The sequence below is a fragment of the Mobula birostris genome, chromosome 8 (genome assembly GCF_030028105.1).
Source record: "Mobula birostris isolate sMobBir1 chromosome 8, sMobBir1.hap1, whole genome shotgun sequence".
NCBI lineage: Eukaryota > Metazoa > Chordata > Chondrichthyes > Myliobatiformes > Myliobatidae > Mobula > Mobula birostris.
Genome location: NC_092377.1, coordinates 58,038,848 through 58,061,265, shown reverse-complemented (window position 1 = coordinate 58,061,265; position 22,418 = coordinate 58,038,848). Strand labels below are relative to the sequence as shown.

Genomic DNA, 22,418 nt, shown 5'->3' with positions numbered 1-22,418 from the left:
GGTTATTTCTTACAAGAAGAGGGGAAACAAAGTGATATCACACCAGTGAATGATTGGCCTTTGAATATCCCTTTAGACCCCTGAGTTCTCTTGAGTGATACTAAGCTTGCAATCATCCTTAATGTTTGGCTGCCTAAAAATCTGGAGCAATTTTCTCATCCCTTGAGGTAAACGTGTATGAGGGCTTCCTCATTTAAAAAGAAATCGCCTTACCCATATTAAGAATGTAACGTTGTTCACTGATAATTATTTTTCGAACATTGAAAAAGTTTTCTGTGTCACCTTATCTGCACTTGCTGCCTCTCCTATGCAAACAAAGACATGAAGAAACAAATATCTGAAGAAGATGACAGAGGCTTACATGGTAACCTTTCATTAATTTGTTCATCAATTGCCTTGCCCTTAAAAGACAGAGGGTAGCAGTGGATGGATCTTATTTTGGATAGAGGTCTGCGACTACTTGTAATTTGAATTAAAACATATTAAGTCTGCAGATGACACATAAATTGGCGATGTTCTGCATTATATAAAACAGGGGTCCCCAACCTGTTTTGCAGCGTGGACTGGTTTAATATTGACAATGTTCTTGCAGACTGGCTGACCGGGGGTGGGGGAGGTGGTAGGGTTGCCAACATTCTCACTGTGTTTACCCTGAGAAAGACTACCATGATCATGAAGCCTTGCGCGGGCACCTGTGTGCGCATGCACGCATACATTACGTGTGCGTGCGTGTATGTGCCAATTTTTTTCTACAAATAGTTTTTGCCGATTCTGCTCAGTGAAACCACACTGTACATACATTATTTCTATTTTATATAGGCTGTGTATTTATCATATCATTCCTGCTTTTACTATATATTAGTGTTATTTTAGGTTTTATATGTTATTTGGTATGATTTGGTAGGTTATTTTTTGGGTCTGGGAACGCTCAAAAATTTTTCCCATATTAAATTAATGGTAATTGCCTCTTCGCTTTACACCATTTCAGCACAAAAGGTTTCATAGGAATGCTGTACCTTAGCGGGGGAAATATGGGACAAGGGCGGTCCCATATGGGGCAAACCAATTTAGCCCAATATACGGGATGTCCTGGCTAATACAGGACAGTTGGCAACCCTTGGGGGGGGGGAGGTGTTGGTCACGACCGGAATATAGGTGATAGGTCAACTATAAGTCACTTATAAGTGGCTAATACGCTCAATTTTGTTTCTAAAAGGGTTTATCTAACGAATTTAATATTAAACACACAGCGCATATTTTCCTCACATGAATATAGTGAGTAAATTATAAGTCACTTATAAGTCAATAGCATCATAACATTCTAAGTAACGTTTGGATATTAAACACACAGTGCATACTTTCCTCGTATGAACATATAAAATCATTGCAACACACCAATATCGCTGAATCAGTGGGAGCCCTGCAACACGACGGTCCCATCGAGGGGTGATAAGAGACAGCGATGCTGGAAGGGGTTTCCTTATGTCCAGTCAATTCCGCAATTTAGTTTTCATTGCATTCATTGCAGAAAACCCCACTTCACAGAGATATGTTGGAAATGGAAGCAACGTTTTCAGTGCTTTCGTGGCTATCTCAGGATATTTAGCCTTGACTTTGATCCAGAATGCCAGCAGAGATGTTATGTCAAACATACTTTTCAGCCTGCTGTCATTTGCAAGCTCGAGGAGTTGATCTTCTTCCCGCGCTGACATGGATGACGCGTGCGTAATGAGCTCGTGTGTGTTCAAGTTCAACAGTGGGTGTGACAGGGAATGAGGAAAGGTGCAGCTGACTCATATTGTTTCATATCGCCAAATCATATGATTTCCTTGCGGCCAGGTGGTTGGGGACCACTGATATAAAAGATGCCAAAGAATCGAGTAGGATATAGATCATTTGTAGATATGGGTGGGGAAATGACAGATGGAATTTAATCTGAGTGAGTGTGAGGTGCTGCACTTTGGGTGATCCAGCACAAAGGGAGAGTAAAAAAAAGAGCTTTGACCAGCAGCCAATCCAGATATCAGAAGTTTTGAGAGGAGGGGACTTCACTTAGGTCTACTGCCCAAGTACAAAAGACAGCAGCAGGTCACTGTAACAAAAAAGAACTTTGACCAGCGACCAATCAGCATTTGGGAATGATTAGCAAGAGCAAATTAAAGGAAGGCAGGGGCAAGTACAGTGGCTGTTGTCTGAATGGATGGAGCTAGATGATCTTGAAGCTTTAGCTCTTCAAGGCTTCAGTGAAGAAAGGCTTCAGTCAGAGAAAGCAAAAGAAAAGCAAAGCTCATTTTTTTTTACCTGCTCAGCTAGGATAATAGAGATGCCAAGCAGTATAGTTGAATGCTTCTCTTGCAGGATGTGGGAAGACAGGAAGACAGTGTCTCTGATGACTACAGCTGTGAGAAAGTGCATCATAGAGAGGTAATTACACCCAAGATGCAGGACACAGGAAACTGGGTGAGAGTCAGGAAAGGGAAAGGGGTTAAGGAACCAGTGCACCACTACCCCCAACAACAGGTATATAACTTTGGATATTGACCCGGTGGGGGTGGGAGAGGGGTGGTCAGGGTGCTAGGTACTAAATTAAAGGGCAGGCCCTCCAGTATTCTGATCTCAGGATTACCGTCTGTGCCACATGCTAGTGAGGCCAGATCTAGGAAGATTATACAGTTTAAAAAGTGGCTAAGGAGTTGATGTAAGAGGATGGGCATAAGATTTTTGGATCATTGGTCTCTCTTCCAGGAAAGGTGGGACCTATACAGAAGGGATGGTTTGCATCTGAACTGGAGGGGGACTAGTATCCTAGCAGGAAGTTTTCTTAATGCTGCTTGGTGGAGTTTAATCTTGAGTTATAGGGGGATGGGGACCTGAGTGCCAGAACAGTTAGTGGAGAGGTTGTGGAGGCAGATGTTGGAATCAAAAGGTTGAGCATGGTGTGATAGTGTCCTTGAGCTGTGTATATTTCAGTGCAAGAACTATCATAGGAAAGATGATAGATGAGGAAGCTGGTTCACAAACAGAGGTAATGTGTAGTGAGTAGAGACTGTTGATAGTGCAAAATTGCAGTCAACAGGATGACTTGCAACAAAAAAGACAGACAAAATTGAAAATGGTGTACAGGACTGAAGGTGTTATAAGACCATAAGTTATAGGAACAGAATTAGGCCATTTAGCCCATCAAGTCTGCTCTGCCATTTCATCATGGCTGATCCAATTTTCCTCTCAGCCCCAATCTCCTGCCTTCTCCTCATCTCCCTTCATGCCCTGACCAATCAAGAATCTATTAACCTCTGCCTTAAATCTACATAAAGACTTGGCCTCCATAGCCAACTGTGGCAAAGAATTCCACAGATTCACTTGTCTCTGGCTAAAGAAACTCCTCCTCATCTCTGTTCTAAAAGGACACCTCTCTAGAGGCTGTGTTCTTTGGCCTTAGACTCTCCCACCACAGGGACCATCCTCTCCACATCTACTCTATCAAGGCCTTTCACTGTTCAATAGGTTTCAATGAGGTCACCCCTCTTTCTTCCTAATTCTCATGAATACAGGCCCAGAACCATCAAATGCTCTTCAGGTGACAAGCCATTCAATCCTGGAATCATTCTCATGCATCCCCTTTAAACTCTCTCCAGTTTCAGCAGATTCTGGGGCTCAAGCCTGCTCACAATACTCCAAGTGAGGCCCCACCAGTGCTTTATAAAGTTTCAACATTACATCCTTGCTTTTATATTCTAGTCCTCTTGAAATGAATGCTGACATTGCTTTAGCCTTCCTCACCACAGACTCAATCTGCAAATTACCTTTAGGGACTGATTCTTTTTACATTATATGTCAATATGGAATTGATGGATTTGTTGCAAAGTTTGTTGTCAATATGAAGGTAGGTGGAGGAAGTAGAGGGGCTCTGGGAGGACTTTAACAGCTTAGGAGAATGGGTAAAGAAATGGCAGATGAAATACAGTGTTGGAAAGTGTATGTTCAGGCATTTTGGTAGAAGAAATGAAAGGGTTGACTATTTTCTAAATGGAGAGAAAATACAAAAAGTGAGGTGCAAAGGAACTCTGGGGTTCTTGTGCAGGATTTCCGAAAGGTTAATTTGCAAATTTCCCTTCTGTTGACAGTTCACTAATTACCTGCCTCCTTCAACCTAGCTGTGACTGCCTCCCTGTAATTTCTGTCTACCAACCTCTCAGTCTCCCGAATGATCTAATGGTCATCCAAAAGTTCGCTAACACAGTCTGTAAGGAGCTGCAGCTGAATACACTTCTCACAGGTGTAGTCATTAGGGACAAGTCAGTGTACGATCTTCCTTCTTGCTGTAGACATTAACTATGTTTTTTCTGATAAATTCTGAGTTCTAGTGGTCTCCTGGCCTTGTTTCAGAAATGGCTACCACATCTTATCTCCATGGTGATTGTACTTGAATTTGATTCTTGTTATCTATTTAGCTAAACAGTTTATTTGGATGTCACAGTCTTTGTTCTTTTTTTGACTTATTTGGGTGTCAAGTTCTGCTTGAACACCTGAGGGAAAAAGAGTCAGGACGTTAGGAGTTCAGCAGTAATTTGAGAAGTGGAAGTCCACCTGTTGTTTCAGGTTCCTGTTCACAAGTATTAAAATAGATCATTAGGGAGGAAGTCTACTGAGCATGACTTTAAAATAAATGGATCTGTTGCAGAACTAAAACTCCATAGATACAAGTCAAGTTCAGTGTTGGGTTGCAGCCAAATACTTTAACATGAGACCTAGGCTCAGCATACAAAAGTATAATCTCTTGGAAAAATTTTCCAATAGTATACAATGCTGAACAAGAGTTTCTGTTCACTCTTCCTTGCCTATATGGGCTGGTAGCTTGAGAGGTTATGTGGAAAGTAGGTACTCAACAATTCAGTTTTCCAATTAATAATTCATTTTTATTGATAACAATAGAATTGTGTTGCTGAGGATTTATGCATATTTAGTCTATGAAAAACAGTTAAATATTCTGTTTGCCAGTTCTTTTACCAAATATGGCAGAATTCCTTTTTGGTTGAAAACTAGACAGCTTAAATTGTGTGATCGCAAACATATATTCATATATGCAGTTATAAAGAAGGCAAGACAGCAACTATGCTTTATTAGGAGTTTGAAGAAATTTGGCATGTCAATAAATACACTCAAAAACTTCCATAGATGTACTGTGGCGAGCATTCTGACAGGCTGCCCCACTGTCTGGTATGGAGGGGCTACTGCACAGGACCGAAAGAAGCTGCAGAAGGTTGAAATTTAGTCAGCTCCATCTTGGGTACTAGCCTACAAAGTACCCAGGACACCTTCAAGGAGCAGTTCCTCAGAAATACAGCATCCATTATTAAGGACCTCCAGCACTCAGGGCATGCCCTTTTCTCACTGTTTCCATCAGGTAGGAGGTACAGAAGCCTGAGGGCACACATTTAGCAATTCAGGAACAGCTTTTTCCCCTCTGCCATCCAATTCCTAAATGGACATTGAACTGTTGAACACTACCTCACTTTTTAAATATGTATTATTTCTGTTTTTGCATGATTTTTAATCTATTCAATATATGTATACTGTAATTGATTTACTTAATTATTATTTTTTCTTGTTCTATGTTATGTATTGCATTGAAGTGCTGCTGCTAAATTAACAAATTTCACAACACATGCTGGTGATACTAAACCTGATTCTGATTCTGATACTGTTTTATTTAGAACCATAGAACCATAGAAACTACAGCACAGAAACAGGCCCTTTGGCCCTTCTTGGCTGTGCCGAACCATTTTCTGCCTAGTCCCACTGACCTGCACACGGACCATATCCCTCCATACACCTCCCATCCATGTATCTGTCCAATTTATTCTTAAATGTTAGAAAAGAACCCGCATTTACCACCTCGTCTGGCAGCTCATTCCATACTCCCACCACTTTCTGTGTGAAGAAGCCCCCCCAATGTTCCCTTTAAACTTTTCCCCCCTCACCCTTAACCCATGTCCTCTGGTTTTTTTCTGCCCTTGCCTCAGTGGAAAAAGCCTGCTTGCATTCACTCTATCTATACCCATCATAATTTTATATACCTCTATCAAATCTCCCCTCATTCTTCTACGCTCCAGGGAATAAAGTCCTAACCTATTCAACCTTTCTCTGTAACTGAGTTTCTCAAGTCCCGGCAACATTCTTGTAAACCTTCTCTGCACTCTTTCAACCTTATTTATATCCTTCCTGTAATTTGGTGACCAAAACTGAACACAATACTCCAGGTTCGGCCTCACCAATGCCTTATACAACCTCATCATAACATTCCAGCTCTTATAATAACTCAATACTACGATTAATAAAGGCCAATGTACCAAAAGCTCTCTTTACGACCCTATCTACCTGTGACGACACTTTTAGGGAATTTTGTATCTGTATTCTCAGATCCCTCTGTTCCACTGCACTCCTCAGTGCCTTACCATTAACCCTGTATGTTCTACGTTGGTTTGTCCTTCCAACGTGCAATACCTCACACTTGTCAGTATTAAACTCCATCTGCCATTTTTCAGCCCATTTTTCCAGCTGGTCCAAGTCCCTCTGCAGGCTCTGAAAACCTTCCTCACTGTCTACTACACCTCCAATCTTTGTATCATCAGCAAACTTGCTGATCCAATTTACCACATTATCATCCAGATCATTGATATAGATGACAAATAACAATGACCCAGCACTGATCCCTGTGGCACACCACTAGTCACAGGCCTCCACTCAGAGAAGCAATTTTCTACCACCACTCTCTGGCTTCTTCCATCAAGCCAATGTCCAATCTAATTTACCACCTCTCCATGTATACCTAGCGACTGAATTTTCCTAACTAACCTCCCATGCGGGACCTTGTCAAAGGCCTTACTGAAGTCCATGTAGACAATATCCACTGCCTTCCCTTCACCCACTTTCCTGGTAACCTCCTCGAAAAACTCCCAACAGATTGGTCAAACATGACCTACCACGCACAAAGCCATGTTGACTTTCCCTAATAAGCCCCTGTCTATCCAAATGCTTGTAGATTCTGTCTCTTAGTACTCCCTCCAATAACTTAGCTACTACTGACGTTAAACTCACCAGCCTATAATTTCCCGGATTACTTTTCGATCCTTTTTTAAACAACGGAACAACATGAGCCACTCTCCAATCCTCCGGCACTTCACCCGTAGACAGCGACATTTTAAATATTTCTGCCAGGGCCCCCGCAATTTCAACACTACTCTCCTTCAAGGTCCGAGGGAACACCCTGTCAGGTCCTGGGGATTTATCCACTTTAATTTTCCTCAAGACAGCAAGCACCTCCTCCTTTTCAATCTGTACAGTTGCCATGGTCTCACTACTTGATTCCCTCAATTCCATAGATTTCATGCCAGTTTCCTTAGTAAATACAGACGCAAAAAACCTATTTAAGATCTCCCCCATTTCCTTTGGTTCCGCACAAAGCTGACCACTCTGATCTTCAAGAGGACCAATTTTATCCCTTACAATCCTTTTGCTCTTAATATACTTGTAAAAGCTCTTTGGATTATCCTTCACTTTGACTGCCAAGGCAACCTCATGTCTTCTTTTAGCCCTCCTGATTTCTTTCTTAAGTATATTCTTGCACTTCTTATACTCCTCAAGCACCTGATTTACCCCCTGTTTCCTATACATTTCATACAACTCCCTCTTCTTCTTTATCAAAGTTGCAATATCCCTTGAGAACCAAGGTTCCTTATTCCTATTCAATTTGCCTTTAATCTTGACAGGAACATACAAACTCTGCACTCTCAAAATTTCCCCTTTGAAGGCTTCCCACCTACCAATCACATCTTTGCCAGAGAACAACCTGTCCCAATCCACGCTTTTTAGATCCTTTCTCATTTCTTCAAATTTGGTCTTCTTCCAGTTCAGAACCTCAACCCTAGGACCAGATCTATCCTTGTCCATGATCAAATTGAAACTAATGGCGTTATGATCACTGGAACCAAAGTGCTCCGCTACACAGACTTCCGTCACTTGCCCTAATTCGTTTCCTAACAGGAGATCCAATATTGCATCTCCTCTATATACTGATTTAGAAAACTTTCCTGAACACATTTTACAAACTCTAAACCATCTAGACCCCTAACAGTGTGGGAGTCCCAATCAATGTATGGAAAATTAAAATCCCCTACCACCACAACTTTATGTTTCCTGCAGTTGTCTGCTATCTCTCTGCAGATTTGCTCTTCCAAGTCTCGTTGACTATTGGGTGGTCTGTAATACAATCCCACTAATGTGGCCATACCTTTCCTGTTTCTCAGCTTTACTTGAACTAATTTGTCAGTTGCTGGGTTGGGAGGTGGAAGAGGAATGTGATGACAGTAGGGACTTTGCCAGTGAAGTAGGCAGGGTGATCAGTTATGAAGGAAGGGGTTTGTACACGGTAGTCTTGTGGATGTGACATCACTTAAGGGTTATATGCACTCTAGTATGACTCTGCATGCTAAGTAGATTGCATAGACTCGATCGAGCAACAATTTTGTTCCATTGTCTTTTGATCATTCAATACCAATGACTTTAGTTTTCAGATTTATTTGAGTATCTTAAGTTTAAATTAGAAATTTATTTCAAAATATGCAGTAAAATACAGTTGCCCAGGTTAATAACGTTTGTCAAGAAGATGATGGCTTGGATCTGACAAATACTTATTTCCAAAGAATTGTAGTGTTCCAATTCAGAATATGAAGGACAATAAATAACAGGAATTAATTGCATGACAGATCATGGAAATTTGAGAATTCTTCCCAATGTCATGACATTAAGATTGTTTTGTTTACAATGGTAATCTGCATTTGGATGCTGTTGGGAATCTATTTTTGCCAAAATAAGGATTTTTTTCTCTTACATTTTAAGTTCACAAGCGAAATAATGTCTATGGTATTTTCAGTTAATTTGTGATGTTCTTGTTAAAGCTTTAGTAATTGTAGTCATTACGAATTTGTGGAGATACCTTTTGGTTACATTTCATCAAACCGATTGCACTACAATTAACAGCAGCAGATTTTTCAACAATTCAACTCATTTGTGGCTACTTATTTGAACTTATCCCACAAAACTTAATACAGGCAGTTTACAGTGATATTTTATCTATTTCAGACTGTGGAATTAATGAGATGAAGAAGCTCCTCCTGCTTCTACTAGGTTGCACAGTTCAGGTCAGTGACTTTTGTTCTTTTCAGTAATAGAAAGCACCAGCTTTTTGGATGGTATTGAAATGTGTTTAAAATTAATATCCTTATGGACATGAAGATATCATCATTGTTTGTTTATAATATCGCCACACACGATTTCTTCATCTTGTCTTGCTTGGTAAATCCTTCTTTGACATCAAAATGTGAGTACCTAGAGTTAAATATAAAGAAGCTACAAGCAGATCTCTTTTAGTTCCCCTGCCAAAATTTTACAGGATAGACATATGTTAAATATACAGTATAGTTCTTCATGTATTATAACTAATGTTAAAAAAATTTGAATTTCAGAATTGGCCTGTAACTCCATTTTACCGCTGAGGTCCTCCAGTCAAAGTGTTTACTGTACTCTGTACTGAGCTTGCTATTTGTATTCTCTTTTGGTTTGAGGACACAGACTTCTGGTATCACAGTCTATTTCTCTGGAGTTCCAAATCCTTCTGACTGCTTTTATCATTAAAAGTCTCCATAATAATTTTCTAAACTGCACTTGGTTATCTCTCAACCTCAGCTGCCCAATTTTCTTTATACAGGCTTTTAGGTATTTTCTATTGCTAAATTTTAAAATGACTTGTGATGAAAGCTAAGCTGGTATGAAAAGCTTTTGAACTACTTTAAAATGTCAGTTGCACAACCCACACTTGATAAATGATCCAAGCTGCTACAAGCCTAATGAGTACTTTCAGAACATATTGCCGGCAGGATTATATGTGCCCATTTCCTTTTTTCCCAAATCTAGAATTGCTGGTAGGGCCATTTCAAATAGCCCGTGAGAAAATTCTGGTGCACTTCTTCCTTGGATCTTTGCAGTCCTTCATGTGAAGGTACTTCCATAATATTGTTATAGTAGGAATTCCAAAAGTGGAGGAAGAACAGCATATCAGGATGGTGAATGACTAAGAGAGGAACTGCAGGGTGCTGATTTTCCTATCTGCCTGAATTCTATCCCTCTCAATAGTAGAGGTTGCAGGTTTAGTAGCTGCTAGTGGAAATGACAGCAAATAACTATGAAACATTTTATGAATTGTCCATAGTGAAACCACCATGTGTTAGTGGAGGAGGAAACTAATGTCCGGATTACAAATACTGTACTTACCAAGTAGACTGCTGGATAATTAACATTTCTTCAAAGTTGTTGGAGTTGCACTTATTCGGGTAATTGGTGTAGTCCATCACACTCCTAATTCTGCCATGTACGTAGATGGTGGATAGTCCTTGAAGAGTCAAGAAGTAAATTACTCAAAAGGTTACCGAGCTTCTGACTTTTGGGTACATGGTGGCAACCAGGATGTCAATGCAGTGGATTTGGTATTGTTGAGGATAGTTGATTAGTTAAACTCTCACTTGTTGGAGTTAGTCATTGCCTGGCAATATTAGGGACATATGAACGAATTGTTCAGGCTTAGAAAGGAGCCCACTTAGTCAGTGTTGGCTCCTAGTAAAGTAATCCTATTCCCCCAATTGTCCACTGCAACTTAATTGGTGCAATTCCCAATTGTTTCCATCACCATTTTGAAGGCAGTAAGTTCACTGCCCAATGCATAAAAATTGTCATCTTGGTTGCCATTTATTATTGCATTGTCAAAGGTCTAGGGCTAGGTCTTGCTGCATGCAAACATATGAACTGTTTTATTTGGTGAGGAGTGTGATCGTAAGTCAGTTTCATCACTTTGACCTTATTCTGGAAAGAAGGTCACTGATGAAACAGTTGAAGATGACCAGCACTACCCTAAAGAGCTCCTGAAGTGATTATTGACCTCCATCAATCAACCTTGTATGACTCTAATCATTGGAGAGTTTTTTCTTTGATGCCTATTGACTTCATTATCAGCAAAGCTTCTTGATGCCATACTTGGTTAAGTGCTGCCTCACTATCAAGGACTGTCATCCTCATTGCCTTCTGAAAACATCCTTTTCATCAAAGGCTCTGGAAAGATCTGGAGCCAATTAGTTGTGCTGAAACTCATGCAGTTGAGAGAAGACTAATTAGGTGATAATTATTGAAGTAGGTTTGCTCTATTTTTGCAAAAAGAGCACAAATTTATTATTAAGTTTAATAATAAAGCAATAAAGGATGAGGTCCTACAAGGTAAATTTAGGGAGTTAGGGGATAAACTAAGACGTAGGACCACAAAGGTAATAATCTCTGGATTACTACCAGTGCCATGTGCTAGTCAGAGTAGAAATAGAAGGATATTTAAGATGAATACGTGGCTTGAAAAATGGTGCAAGGGGGAGGGAGTCAAATTTCTGGGGCATTGGAACCAGCTCTGGAGGAGGTGGGACCAGTACAAACAGGACGGTCTGCACCTGGGCTGGACTGGAACCAATGTCCTAGGGGGAGCATTTGCTACTGTTGTTCAGGAGGATTTAAACTAATGTGGCATGGGAACAAGTGCAGAGATACAGGGGTGTAAAATGAGGGTAGAAGCAAAAAGTAGTAAGGTGAAAAGTAAAAGTGGCAGGTGGGCAAATCCAGGGCAAAAATCAAAAAGGGCCACTTTTCAACATAATTGTATAAGGGCTAAGAGTGTTGTAAAAGCAAGCCTGAAGGCTTTGTTTGTCAATGCAAGGAGCATTTGTAACAAGGTGGATGAATTGAATGTGCAGATAGTTATTAATGAATATTAATGACGGAGTTAGATGTGGCCCTTGTGGCTGTGGGGATTGGGGGGTATGGAGGGAAGGCTGGGGCGGGGTTCTGAGTTGGATGATCAGCCATGATCATAATAAATGGCGGTGCAGGCTCGAAGGGCCGAATGGCCTACTCCTGCACCTATTTTCTATGTTTCTATAATATAGTTGAGATCACAGAGATATGGCTCCAGGGTGACCAAGGATGGGAGCTCAACATTCAGGGATATTCAATATTCAGGAGGGATAGACATGAAAGAAAAGGAGGTGGGGTGGCATTGCTGGTTAGAGAGGAGATTAAAGCAGTGGAAAGGAAGGACATTAGCCAGGAGGATGTGGAATCGATATGGGTAGAGCTGCATAACACTAAGGGGTAGAAAACGCTGGTGAGAGTTGTGTACAGGCCACCTAACAGTAGTAGTGAGGTTGGGGATGGCATTAAACATGAAATTAGAAATGCGTGCAATAAAGGAACAGCAATTATAATGGGTGATTTCAATCTACATATAGATTGGGTGAACCAAATTGGTAAGGGTGCTGAGGAAGACGATTTCTTGGAACGTATGTGGGATAGTTTTCTGAACCAACATGTTGAGGAACCAACTAGAGAGCAGGCCATTCTAGACTTGGTATTGAGCAATGAGGAAGGGTTAGTTTAGCAATCTTGTCATGCAAGGCCCCTTGGGTAAGAGTGACCATAATATGGTGGAATTCTTCATTAAGATGGAGAGTGATATAGTTAATTCAGTATCAAAGGTTCTGAACTTAAAGAAGGGTAACTTTGAAGGTATGAGACGTGAATTAGCTAAGATAGACTGGCAAATGACACTTAAAGGATTGACGGTGGATATGCAATGGCAAGCATTTAAAGATCGCATGGATGAACTACAACAATTGTTCATCCCAGTTTGGCAAAAGAATAAACCAGGAAAGGTAGTGCACCCGTGGCTGACAAGGGAAATTCCAAAGAAGAAACATACAAATTAGCCAGAAAAAGCGGCACACCTGAGGACTGGGAGAAATTCAGAGTCCAGCAGAGGAGGACAAAGGGCTTAATTAGGAAAGGGAAAAAAGATTATGAGAGAAAGCGGGCAGGGAACATAAAAACTGACTGTAAAAGCTTTTATAGATATGTGAAAAGAAGGAGATTGGTTAAGACAAATGTAGGTCCCTTACAGTCAGAAACAGGTGAATTGATCATGGGGAACAAGGACATGACAGACCAATTGAATAACTACTTTGGTTCTGTCTTCACTAAGGAGGACATAAATAATCTTCTGGAAATAGTAGGGGACCGAGGGTCTAGTGAGATGGAGGAACTGAGGGAAATACATGTTAGTAGGGAAGTGGTGTTAGGTAAATTGAAGGGATTAAAGGCAGATAAATCCCCAGGGCCAGATGGTCTGCATCCCAGAGTGCTTAAGGAAGTAGCCCAAGAAATAGTGGATGCATTAGTGATAATTTTTCAAAACTCTTTAGATTCTGGACTAGTTCCTGAGGATTGGAGGGTGGCTAATGTAACTCCACTTTTTAAAAAAGGAGGGAGAGAGAAACCAGGGAATTATAGACCGGTAAGCCTGACATCGGTGGTGGGGAAAATGCTAGAGTCAGTTATCAAAGATGTGATAACAGCACATTTGGAAAGCAGTGAAATCATCGGACGAAGTCAGCATGGATTTGTGAAGGGAAAATCATGTCTGACGAATCTCATAGAATTTTTTGAGGATGTAACTAGTAGAGTGGATAGGGGAGAACCAGTGGATGTGGTATATTTGGATTTTCAAAAGGCTTTTGACAAGGTCCCACACAGGAGATTAGTATGCAAGCTTAAAGCACACGGTATTGGGGGTATGGTATTGATGTGGATAGAGAATTGTTTGGCAGACAGGAAACAAAGAGTGGGGATAAATGGGACCTTTTCAGAATGGCAGGCAGTGACTAGTGGGGTGCCGCAAGGCTCAGTGCTGGGACCCCAGTTGTTTACAATATATATTAATGACTTAGATGAGGGAATTAAATGCAGCATCTCCAAGGTTGTGGATGACACGAAGCTGGGTGGCAATGTTAGCTGTGAGGAGGATGCTAAGAGGGTGCAGGGTGACTTGGATAGGTTAGGTGAGTGGGCAAATTGATGGCAGATGCAATTTAATATGAATAAATGTGAAGTTATCCATTTTGGTGGCAAGAACAGGAAAACAGATTATTATCTGAATGGTGGCCGATTTGGAAAAGGGGAGGTGCAACAAGACCTGGGTGTCATTATACACCAGTCATTGAAAGTGGGCATGCAGGTACAGCAGGCGGTGAAAAAAGCGAATGGTATGCTGGCATTCATAGCGAGAGGATTTGAGTACAGGAGCAGGGAGGTACTGCTGCAGTTGTACAAGGCCTTGGTGAGACCACACCTGGAGTATTGTGTACAGTTTTGGTCCCCTAATCTGAGGAAAGACATTCTTGCCATAGAGGGAGTACAAAGAAGGTTCACCAGATTGATTCCTGGGATGGCAGGACTTTCATATGATGAAAGACTGGATCGACTAGGCTTATACTCTCTGGAATTTAGAAGATTGAGGGGGGATCTGATTGAAACGTATAAAATTCTAAAGGGGTTGGACAGGCTAGATGCAGGAAGATTGTTCCCGATGTTGGGGAAGTCCAGAACGAGGGGTCACAGTTTGAGGATAAAGGGGAAGCCTTTTAGGACCAAGATGAGGAAAAACTTCTTTTCACAGAGAGTGGTGAATCTGTGGAATTCTCTGCCACAGAAAACAGTTCATTGGCTATATTTAAGAGGGAGTTAGATATGGCCCTTGTGGCTAAAGGGATCAGGGGGTATGGAGAGGAGGCGGGTACAGGGTTCTGAGTTGAATGATCAGCCATGATCGTACTGAATGGCGGTGCAGGCTTGAAGGGCCGAATGGCCTACTCCTGCACCTATTTTCTATGTTTCTATGTTTACCTGACTTTCCCTGCGCAGGCCGTCTCTGAGTTAAGAACTCCCAACATATAAACACCCCTACAGATGATCAAGCTCCCTTAATATTATTAAATCCAAGAGTTCCTTGTACATATATACTATATATCTGTTCGTCACTCTCTCCATTTTTAATAATTTTTATTACCAGTCTCATATGCATTTGATGCCATTCATTACAATACTTATGAAGGTTACCATATCAAGTGATTCTTTTATATTTTCTGACTTAAGGACAAATCATCTAATTTATGGCTGTAAAACAGAATCTGCTTGTAAACTTATTACTGTTCTCAGCCATTTCTAGATATTATGTGGAGTGAATCAGTTTGACTGAAGTCTGGCTTCTGTGATTAAACTGCATTCAAAAGCATGTATTAGACCTTTCTTGTTTTTGAACTCCTTCTGTGTGGCTTCAGTGGGTATGCCCTCCTGTATGTCCCCTCTGAGAACAGCTGTGACATTAACTTTGATTAGTATTGCAACTCCAGAACCTGATTGGCACCTGATTAGTTCCAAGATGGGGCAGAGTTTGTTAAGTGTGTCCAGAATGGACTCCTGTCACAGTAAGTGGACAGGCGGACCAGGGGGAATGCCATACTAGATCTAGTACTAGATAATGAACCGGGTCAGGTCACAGATCTCTCAGTGGGTGAGCATCTGGGGAACAGTGACCACCACTCTCTGGCCTTTATAATTATCATGGAAAAGGATAGAATCAAAGAGGACAGGAAAATTTTTAATTGGGGAAAGGCAAATTATGAGGCTATAAGGCTAGAACTTGCGGGTGTGAATTGGGATGATGTTTTTGCAGGGAAATGTACTATGGACATGTGGTCGATGTTTAGAGATCTCTTGCAAGGGATAAATTTGTCCCAGTGAGGAAGATAAAGAATGGTAGGGTGAAGGAACCATGGATGACAAGTGAGGTGGAAAATCTAGTCAGGTGGAAGAAGGCAGCATACATAAGGTTTAGGAAGCAAGGATCAGATGGGTCTATTGAGGAATATAGGGAAGCAAGAAAGGAGCTTAAGAAGGGGCTGAGAAGAGCAAGAAGGGGGCATGAGAAGGCCTTGGCGAGTAGGGTAAAGGAAAACCCCAAGGCATTCTTCAATTATGTGAAGAAAAAAAAGGATGACAGGAGTGAAGGTAGGACTGATTAGAGATAAAGGTGAGAAGATGTGCCTGGAGGCTGTGGAAGTGAGCGAGGTCCTCAATGAATACTTCTCTTCGGTATTCACCAATGAGAGGGAACTTGATGATGGTGACGACAATATGAGTGAGGTTGATGTTCTGGAGCATGTTGATATTAAGGGAGAGGCGGTGTTGGAGTTGTTAAAATACATTAGGACAGATAAGTCCCCGGGGCCTGACGGAATATTCCCCAGGCTTCTCCATGAGGCGAGAGAAGAGATTGCTGAGCCTCTGGCTAGGATCTTTAGTCCTCGTTGTCCACGGGAATGGTACCGGAGGATTGGAGGGAGGCGAATGTTGTTCCCTTGTTCAAAAAAGGTAGTAGGGATAGTCCAGGTAATTATAGACCAGTGAGCCTTACGTCTGTGGTGGGAAAGCTGTTGGAAAAGATTCTTAGAGATAGGATCTATAGGCATTTAGGGAATCATGGTCTGATCAGGGACAGTCAGCATGGCTTTGTGAAGGGCAGATCATGTCTAACAAGCCTGATAGAGTCCTTTGAGGAGGTGACCAGGCATATAGATGAGGGTAGTGCAGTGGATGTGATCTATATGGATTTTAGTAAGGCACTTGACAAGGTTCCACATGGTAGACTTATTTAGAAAGTTAGAAGGCATGGGATCCAAGGAAGTTTGGCCAGGTGGATTTAGAATTGGCTTGCCTGCAGAAGGCAGAGGGTGGTGGTGGAGGGAGTACATTCAGATTGGAGGATTGTGACTAGTGGTGTCCCACAAGGATCTGTTCTGGGACCTCTACTTTTCATGATTTTTATTAACGACCTGGATGTGGGGGTAGAAGGGTGGGTTGGCAAGTTTGCAGACGACACAAAGGTTGGTGGTGTTGTAGATAGTGTAGAGGATTGTCAAAGATTGCAGAGAGACATTGATAGGATGCAGAAGTGGGCTGAGAAGTGGCAGATGGAGTTCAACCCGGAGAAGTGTGAGGGGTACACTTTGGAAGGACAAACTCCAAGGAAGAGTACAAAGTAAATAGCAGGATACTTGGTAGTGTGGAGGAGCAGAGGGATCTCAGGGTACATGTCCACAGATCCCTGAAAGTTGCCTCACAGGTGGATAGGGTAGTTAAGAAAGCTTATGGGGTGTTAGCTTTCATAAGTCGGGGGATAGAGTTTACGAGTCGCGATGTAATGATGCAGCTCTATAAAACTCTGGTTCGGCCACACTTGGAGTACTGTGTCCAGTTCTGGTCACCTCACTATAGGAAGGATGTGGAAGCATTGGAAAGGGTACAGAGGAGATTTACCAGGATGCTGCCTGGTTTAGAGAGTATGCATTATGATCAGAGATTAAGGGAGCTAGGGCTTTACTCTTTGGAGAGAAAGAGGATGAGAGGAGACATGATAGAGGTGTACAAGATAATAAGAGGAATAGATAGAGTGGCTAGCCAGCACCTCTTCCCCAGGGCACCACTGCTCAATACAGGAGGACATGGCTTTAAGGTAAGGGGTGGGAAGTTCAAGGGGATTATTAGAGGAAGGTTTTTTACTCAGAGAGTGGTTGGTGCGTGGAATACACTGCCTGAGTTAGTGGTGGAGGCAGATACACTAGTGAAGTTTAAGAGACTATTAGACAGGTATATGGAGGAATCGAAGGTGGGGGCTTATATGGGAGGCAGGGTTTGAGGGTTGGCACAACATTGTGGGCTGAAGGGCCTTACTGTGCTGTACTATGTTAACCTATGTTAACCTCTTTTATTTTCCTCTGGTCATCAACTGTATCGAGAGCAGTTTTGGACTCCTTATCTCAGAAAGGATATGCTGGCATTGGGTTCAGGAGAGGTTTACGAGAATGATCCTGGGAGTGAAAGGGTTAACACATAAGGAGAATGTGATGCTTCTGGGCCTGTACTCACTGGTGTTTCAAGAAATTAGGGGAGAGATCTCACTGAAAACCACCAATTAGTGAAAGGTTGAGATGGAGTGGACATGGAGAGCATGTTTCCATTAGTGGGAGAGTCGTAAGACCAGAGGGCATAGCCTCAAAACGGACGTTCCTTTACAACAGAGATGACGAATTTCTTTAGCAAGAAGGTGGTATATCTGTGTAATTCATTGTCACAGACAGCTGTGGAGGCCAAGTGTTTGGGTATATTTAAAGGAGAGGTTGATAAGCCCTTGATTAGTAAGGGTGCCAGAGATTACGGGGAAAAGGCAGGAAATGGAGTTGAGAGGGAAAATAAGTAAGCCATAATCAAATGACGGAGCAGATTCAATGGGACGAATGGCCTAATTTCGCTCCTATGTCATATGGTTTTATGCCACTGATGCATCAAATTTCATGCAGATGGTAGGTGGTATGGAAGAATAGATTTCTTTGCTCATGTTTGACCTAATGCCAGGAGATTTTGAGATCTGGAGTCAGTGTTGAGGGCTCACAGACTACACGCTTTCATTCATATACTGTCCTTTGGTGGATCTGTCACATTGATGGGATGGGACAAATGCAGTGATCATGACAGAGGCATTAAATATATTTCTCAAATATGTAGATATTATAAAGATGATGCATAAGCAGTTAATAATATAGCTTTCCCATCCTCCTGACATGCCTACAAATAGAAGCAGGCCACTTGGCCTTTTGATCCTGCCATACCAGTTAAGATGATGGATGATCTGATTATAAATCCCCTACTATCAACATCTTGGAGGTTACCATTGACAGGAAATTGAATTGGTCTAGCCATATATACACCGTGGCTACCAGAGCAGGTCAAAGGCGAGGAATCCTGCGGCATGTAATTCATCTCTTGTCTCCCCAAAGCCAGTCCACCATCTACAAGGTTCAGGTCAGGAGTGTAATGGAGTATTTGCCACTCGCCTGGATGAGTGCAGCTCCATCAACACTCAAGAAGGTTGACACCATCTAGTACAAAGCAGCCCGCTTGATTGGTACTCCTTCCACAAGCATCCAATCCTTCCACCATCGACGAACAGTTGGAGCAGTGTGGACTATCTACAAGGTGCACTGCAACAACACACCGAAGTTCCTAAGGCAGCACCTTCCAGACCCACGACCACTACCATCACCATCCAGAAGGATCAGAACAGCAGATACCTGGGAACACCAGGACTTGGAAATCCCCCTCCAAGTCACTCATCATCCTGACTTGGAAACATATCGCTTTTCTTCATTGTCACTGGGTTTAAATCATGGAATTGCCTCCTAGCAGCACTGTGGGTGTACCTGCACCTCAGAGACTGCAGCAGTTCAAAATGGCAGCTCATCACCACCTTCTCAAGGACAACTAGGGATGGGCAATAAGTACTGGCTTAGCTGGCAATGCCCACATCCCATAAATGAATAAATTTTAAAAAATAACCACAATTTAGCATTCGAGTCAGTGAAACTGCTAAATCTCTTGTTTTATCTCACCTAATTTCTGTCTTAAATGAGAGCTTTGTATGGTCAAATAAACTGGAAGTAACTTTGCTGCTTCTGAATTTAATAGCTAGGTTGGTTTTGCTCTTTCGCTGTTGGGAAATAGTTATTAAAGTACCACTGGCTTCTTGGCCATTTCAGAGAGCACTTACGAGTTACCCAGATTGGTGGGCCTGAAGTTGCCTGTAGGCCAGACCAAATAAGGATGACTGATAGCCTCTTTGAACATAGTTTTAAACTGGATAAGTTCCTGTAGCTTTCATTGATAATAGCTTTTTAACAAAAATGTTCCGTATTTTAACTATACTGAAATTTCACAGCTGCCTGAGTTTGCTCCCTGGATTGTCATTCTCGGCCTCTAGATAGAAACATAGAAAATAGGTGCAGGAGTAGGCCATTCAGCCCTTCGAGCCTGCACCGCCATTTATTATGATCATGGCTGATCATCCAACTCAGAACCCTGCACCAGCCTTCCCTCCATACCCCCTGATCCCCATAGCCACAAGGGCCATATCTAACTCCCTCTTAAATATAGCCAATGAACTGGCCTCAACTGTTTCCTGTGGCAGAGAATTCCACAGATTCACCACTCTCTGTGTGAAGAAGTTTTTCCTAATCTTGGTCCTAAAAGGCTTCCCCCTTATCCTCAAACTGTGACCCCTCGTTCTGGACTTCCTCAACATCGGGAAGAATCTTCCTGCATCTAGCCTGTCCAATCCCTTTAGGATTTTATACGTTTCAATCAGATCCCCCCTCAATCTTCTAAATTCCAACGAGTACAAGCCCAGTTCATCCAGTCTTTCTTCATATGAAAGTCCTGCCATCCCAGGAATCAATCTGGTGAACCTTCTTTGTACTCCCTCTATGGCAAGAATGTCTTTCCTCAGATTAGGGGACCAAAACTGCACACAATACTCCAGGTGTGGTCTCACCAAGGCCTTGTACAACTGCAGTAGTACCTCCCTGCTCCTGTACTCGAATCCTCTCGCTATAAATGCCAGCATACCATTCGCTTTTTTCACCGCCTGCTGTACCTGCATGCCCACTTTCAATGACTGGTGTATAATGACACCCAGGTCTTGTTGCACCTCCCCTTTTCCAAATCGGCCACCATTCAGATAATAATCTGTTTTCCTATTTTTGCCACCAAAGTGGATAACTTCACATTTATCCACATTAAATTGCATCTGCCATGAATTTGCCCACTCACCCAACCTATCCAAGTCACCCTGCATCCTCTTAGCATCCTCCTCACAGCTAACACTGCCGCCCAGCTTTGTGTCATCCGCAAACTTGGAGATGCTGCATTTAATTCCCTCATCCAAGTCATCAATATATATTGTAAACAACTGGGGTCCCAGCACTGAGCCTTGCGGTACCCCACTAGTCACTGTGTGCCATTCTGAAAAGGTCCTGTTTATTCCCACTCTTTGCTTCCTGTCTGCCAACCAATTCTCTATCCACATCAATACCTTACCCCCAATACCGTGTGCTTTAAGTTTGCACACTAATCTCCTGTGTGGGACCTTGTCAAAAGCCTTTTGAAAATCCAAATATACCACATCCACTGGTTCTCCCCTATCCACTCTACTAGTTACATCCTCAAAAAATTCTATGAGATTCGTCAGACATGATTTTCCTTTCACAAATCCATGCTGACTTTGTCCGATGATTTCACCGCTTTCCAAATGTGCTGTTATCACATCTTTGATAACTGACTCCAGCAGTTTCCCCACCACCGACGTTAGGCTAACTGGTCTATAATTCCCTGGTTTCTCTCTCCCTCCTTTTTTAAAAAGTGGGGTTACATTAGCCACCCTCCAATCCTCAGGAACTAGTCCAGAATCTAAAGAGTTTTGAAAAATTATCACTAATGCATCCACTATTTCTTGGGCTACTTCCTTAAGCACTCTGGGATGCAGACCATCTGGCCCTGGGGATTTATCTGCCTTTAATCCCTTCAATTTACCTAACACCACTTCCCTACTAACATGTATTTCACTCAGTTCCTCCATCTCACTGGACCCTCTGTCCCCTACTATTTCTGGAAGATTATTTATGTCCTCCTTAGTGAAGACAGAACCAAAGTAATTATTCAATTGATCTGCCATGTCCTTGCTCCCCATAATCAATTCACCTGTTTCTGTCTGTAGGGGACCTACATTTGCCTTTACCAGTCTTTTCCTTTTTACATATCTATAAAAGCTTTACAGTCAGTTTTTATGTTCCCTGCCAGTTTTCTCTCATAATCTTTTTTCCCCTTCCTAATTAAGCCCTTTGCCCTCCTCTGCTGAACTCTGAATTTCTCCCAGTCCTCAGGTGAGCCACTTTTTCTGGCTAATTTGTATGCTTCTTCTTTGGAATTGATACTATCCCTAATTTCTCTTGTCAGCCACGGGTGCACTACCTTCCTTGATTTATTCTTTTGCCAAACTGGGATGAACAATTGTTGTAGTTCATCCATGCAATCCTTAAATGCTTGCCATTGCATATCCACCGTCAATCCTTTAAGTGTCATTTGCCAGTCTATCTTAGCTAATTCACATCTCATACCTTCAAAGTTACCCCTCTTTAAGTTCAGAACCTTTGTTTCTGAATTAACTATGTCACTCTCCATCTTAATGAAGAATTCCACCATATTATGGTCACTCTTACCCAAGGGGCCTCTCACGACAAGATTGCTAATTAACCCTTCCTCATTGCTCAAAACCCAGTCTAGAATAGCCTGCTCTCTAGATGGGGGGGAAAGCAATGCTGGAAGAATTGAACAGGTTAAGCAGTATCTGTGGAGGCAAAAAGTATGAGTCTGTTTTGGTCAGCACCCTGAATCAGGTCTGGAGCATCCACCCCAGGGCTCTGAAAGAGGTAACTGAAGAGAATGTGGAGGCATAAGTAATATTCCTTCAAGAATCTCTAGATTCTGGAATGGTTCCTGAGAACTGGAAATTGCAAATATCATTCCACTGTTCAAGAAGGGAAGGAGGT

At 42.0% G+C, this 22,418-nt stretch overlaps 1 protein-coding gene across 15 annotated transcripts in view; it reads left to right on the top strand.

Annotated features, from left to right (window-relative positions):
* Window positions 1-22,418, top strand: part of LOC140201331 (girdin-like) — a 279,872-nt gene that overhangs the window by 80,924 nt on the left and 176,530 nt on the right. For all 15 annotated transcript variants that reach the window (XM_072265254.1, XM_072265249.1, XM_072265248.1 and 12 more), the window contains exon 5: window positions 9,142-9,200. In XM_072265254.1, the coding sequence (XP_072121355.1) occupies window positions 9,142-9,200 (59 nt within the window). The remainder of the gene's footprint in view (window positions 1-9,141; window positions 9,201-22,418) is intronic.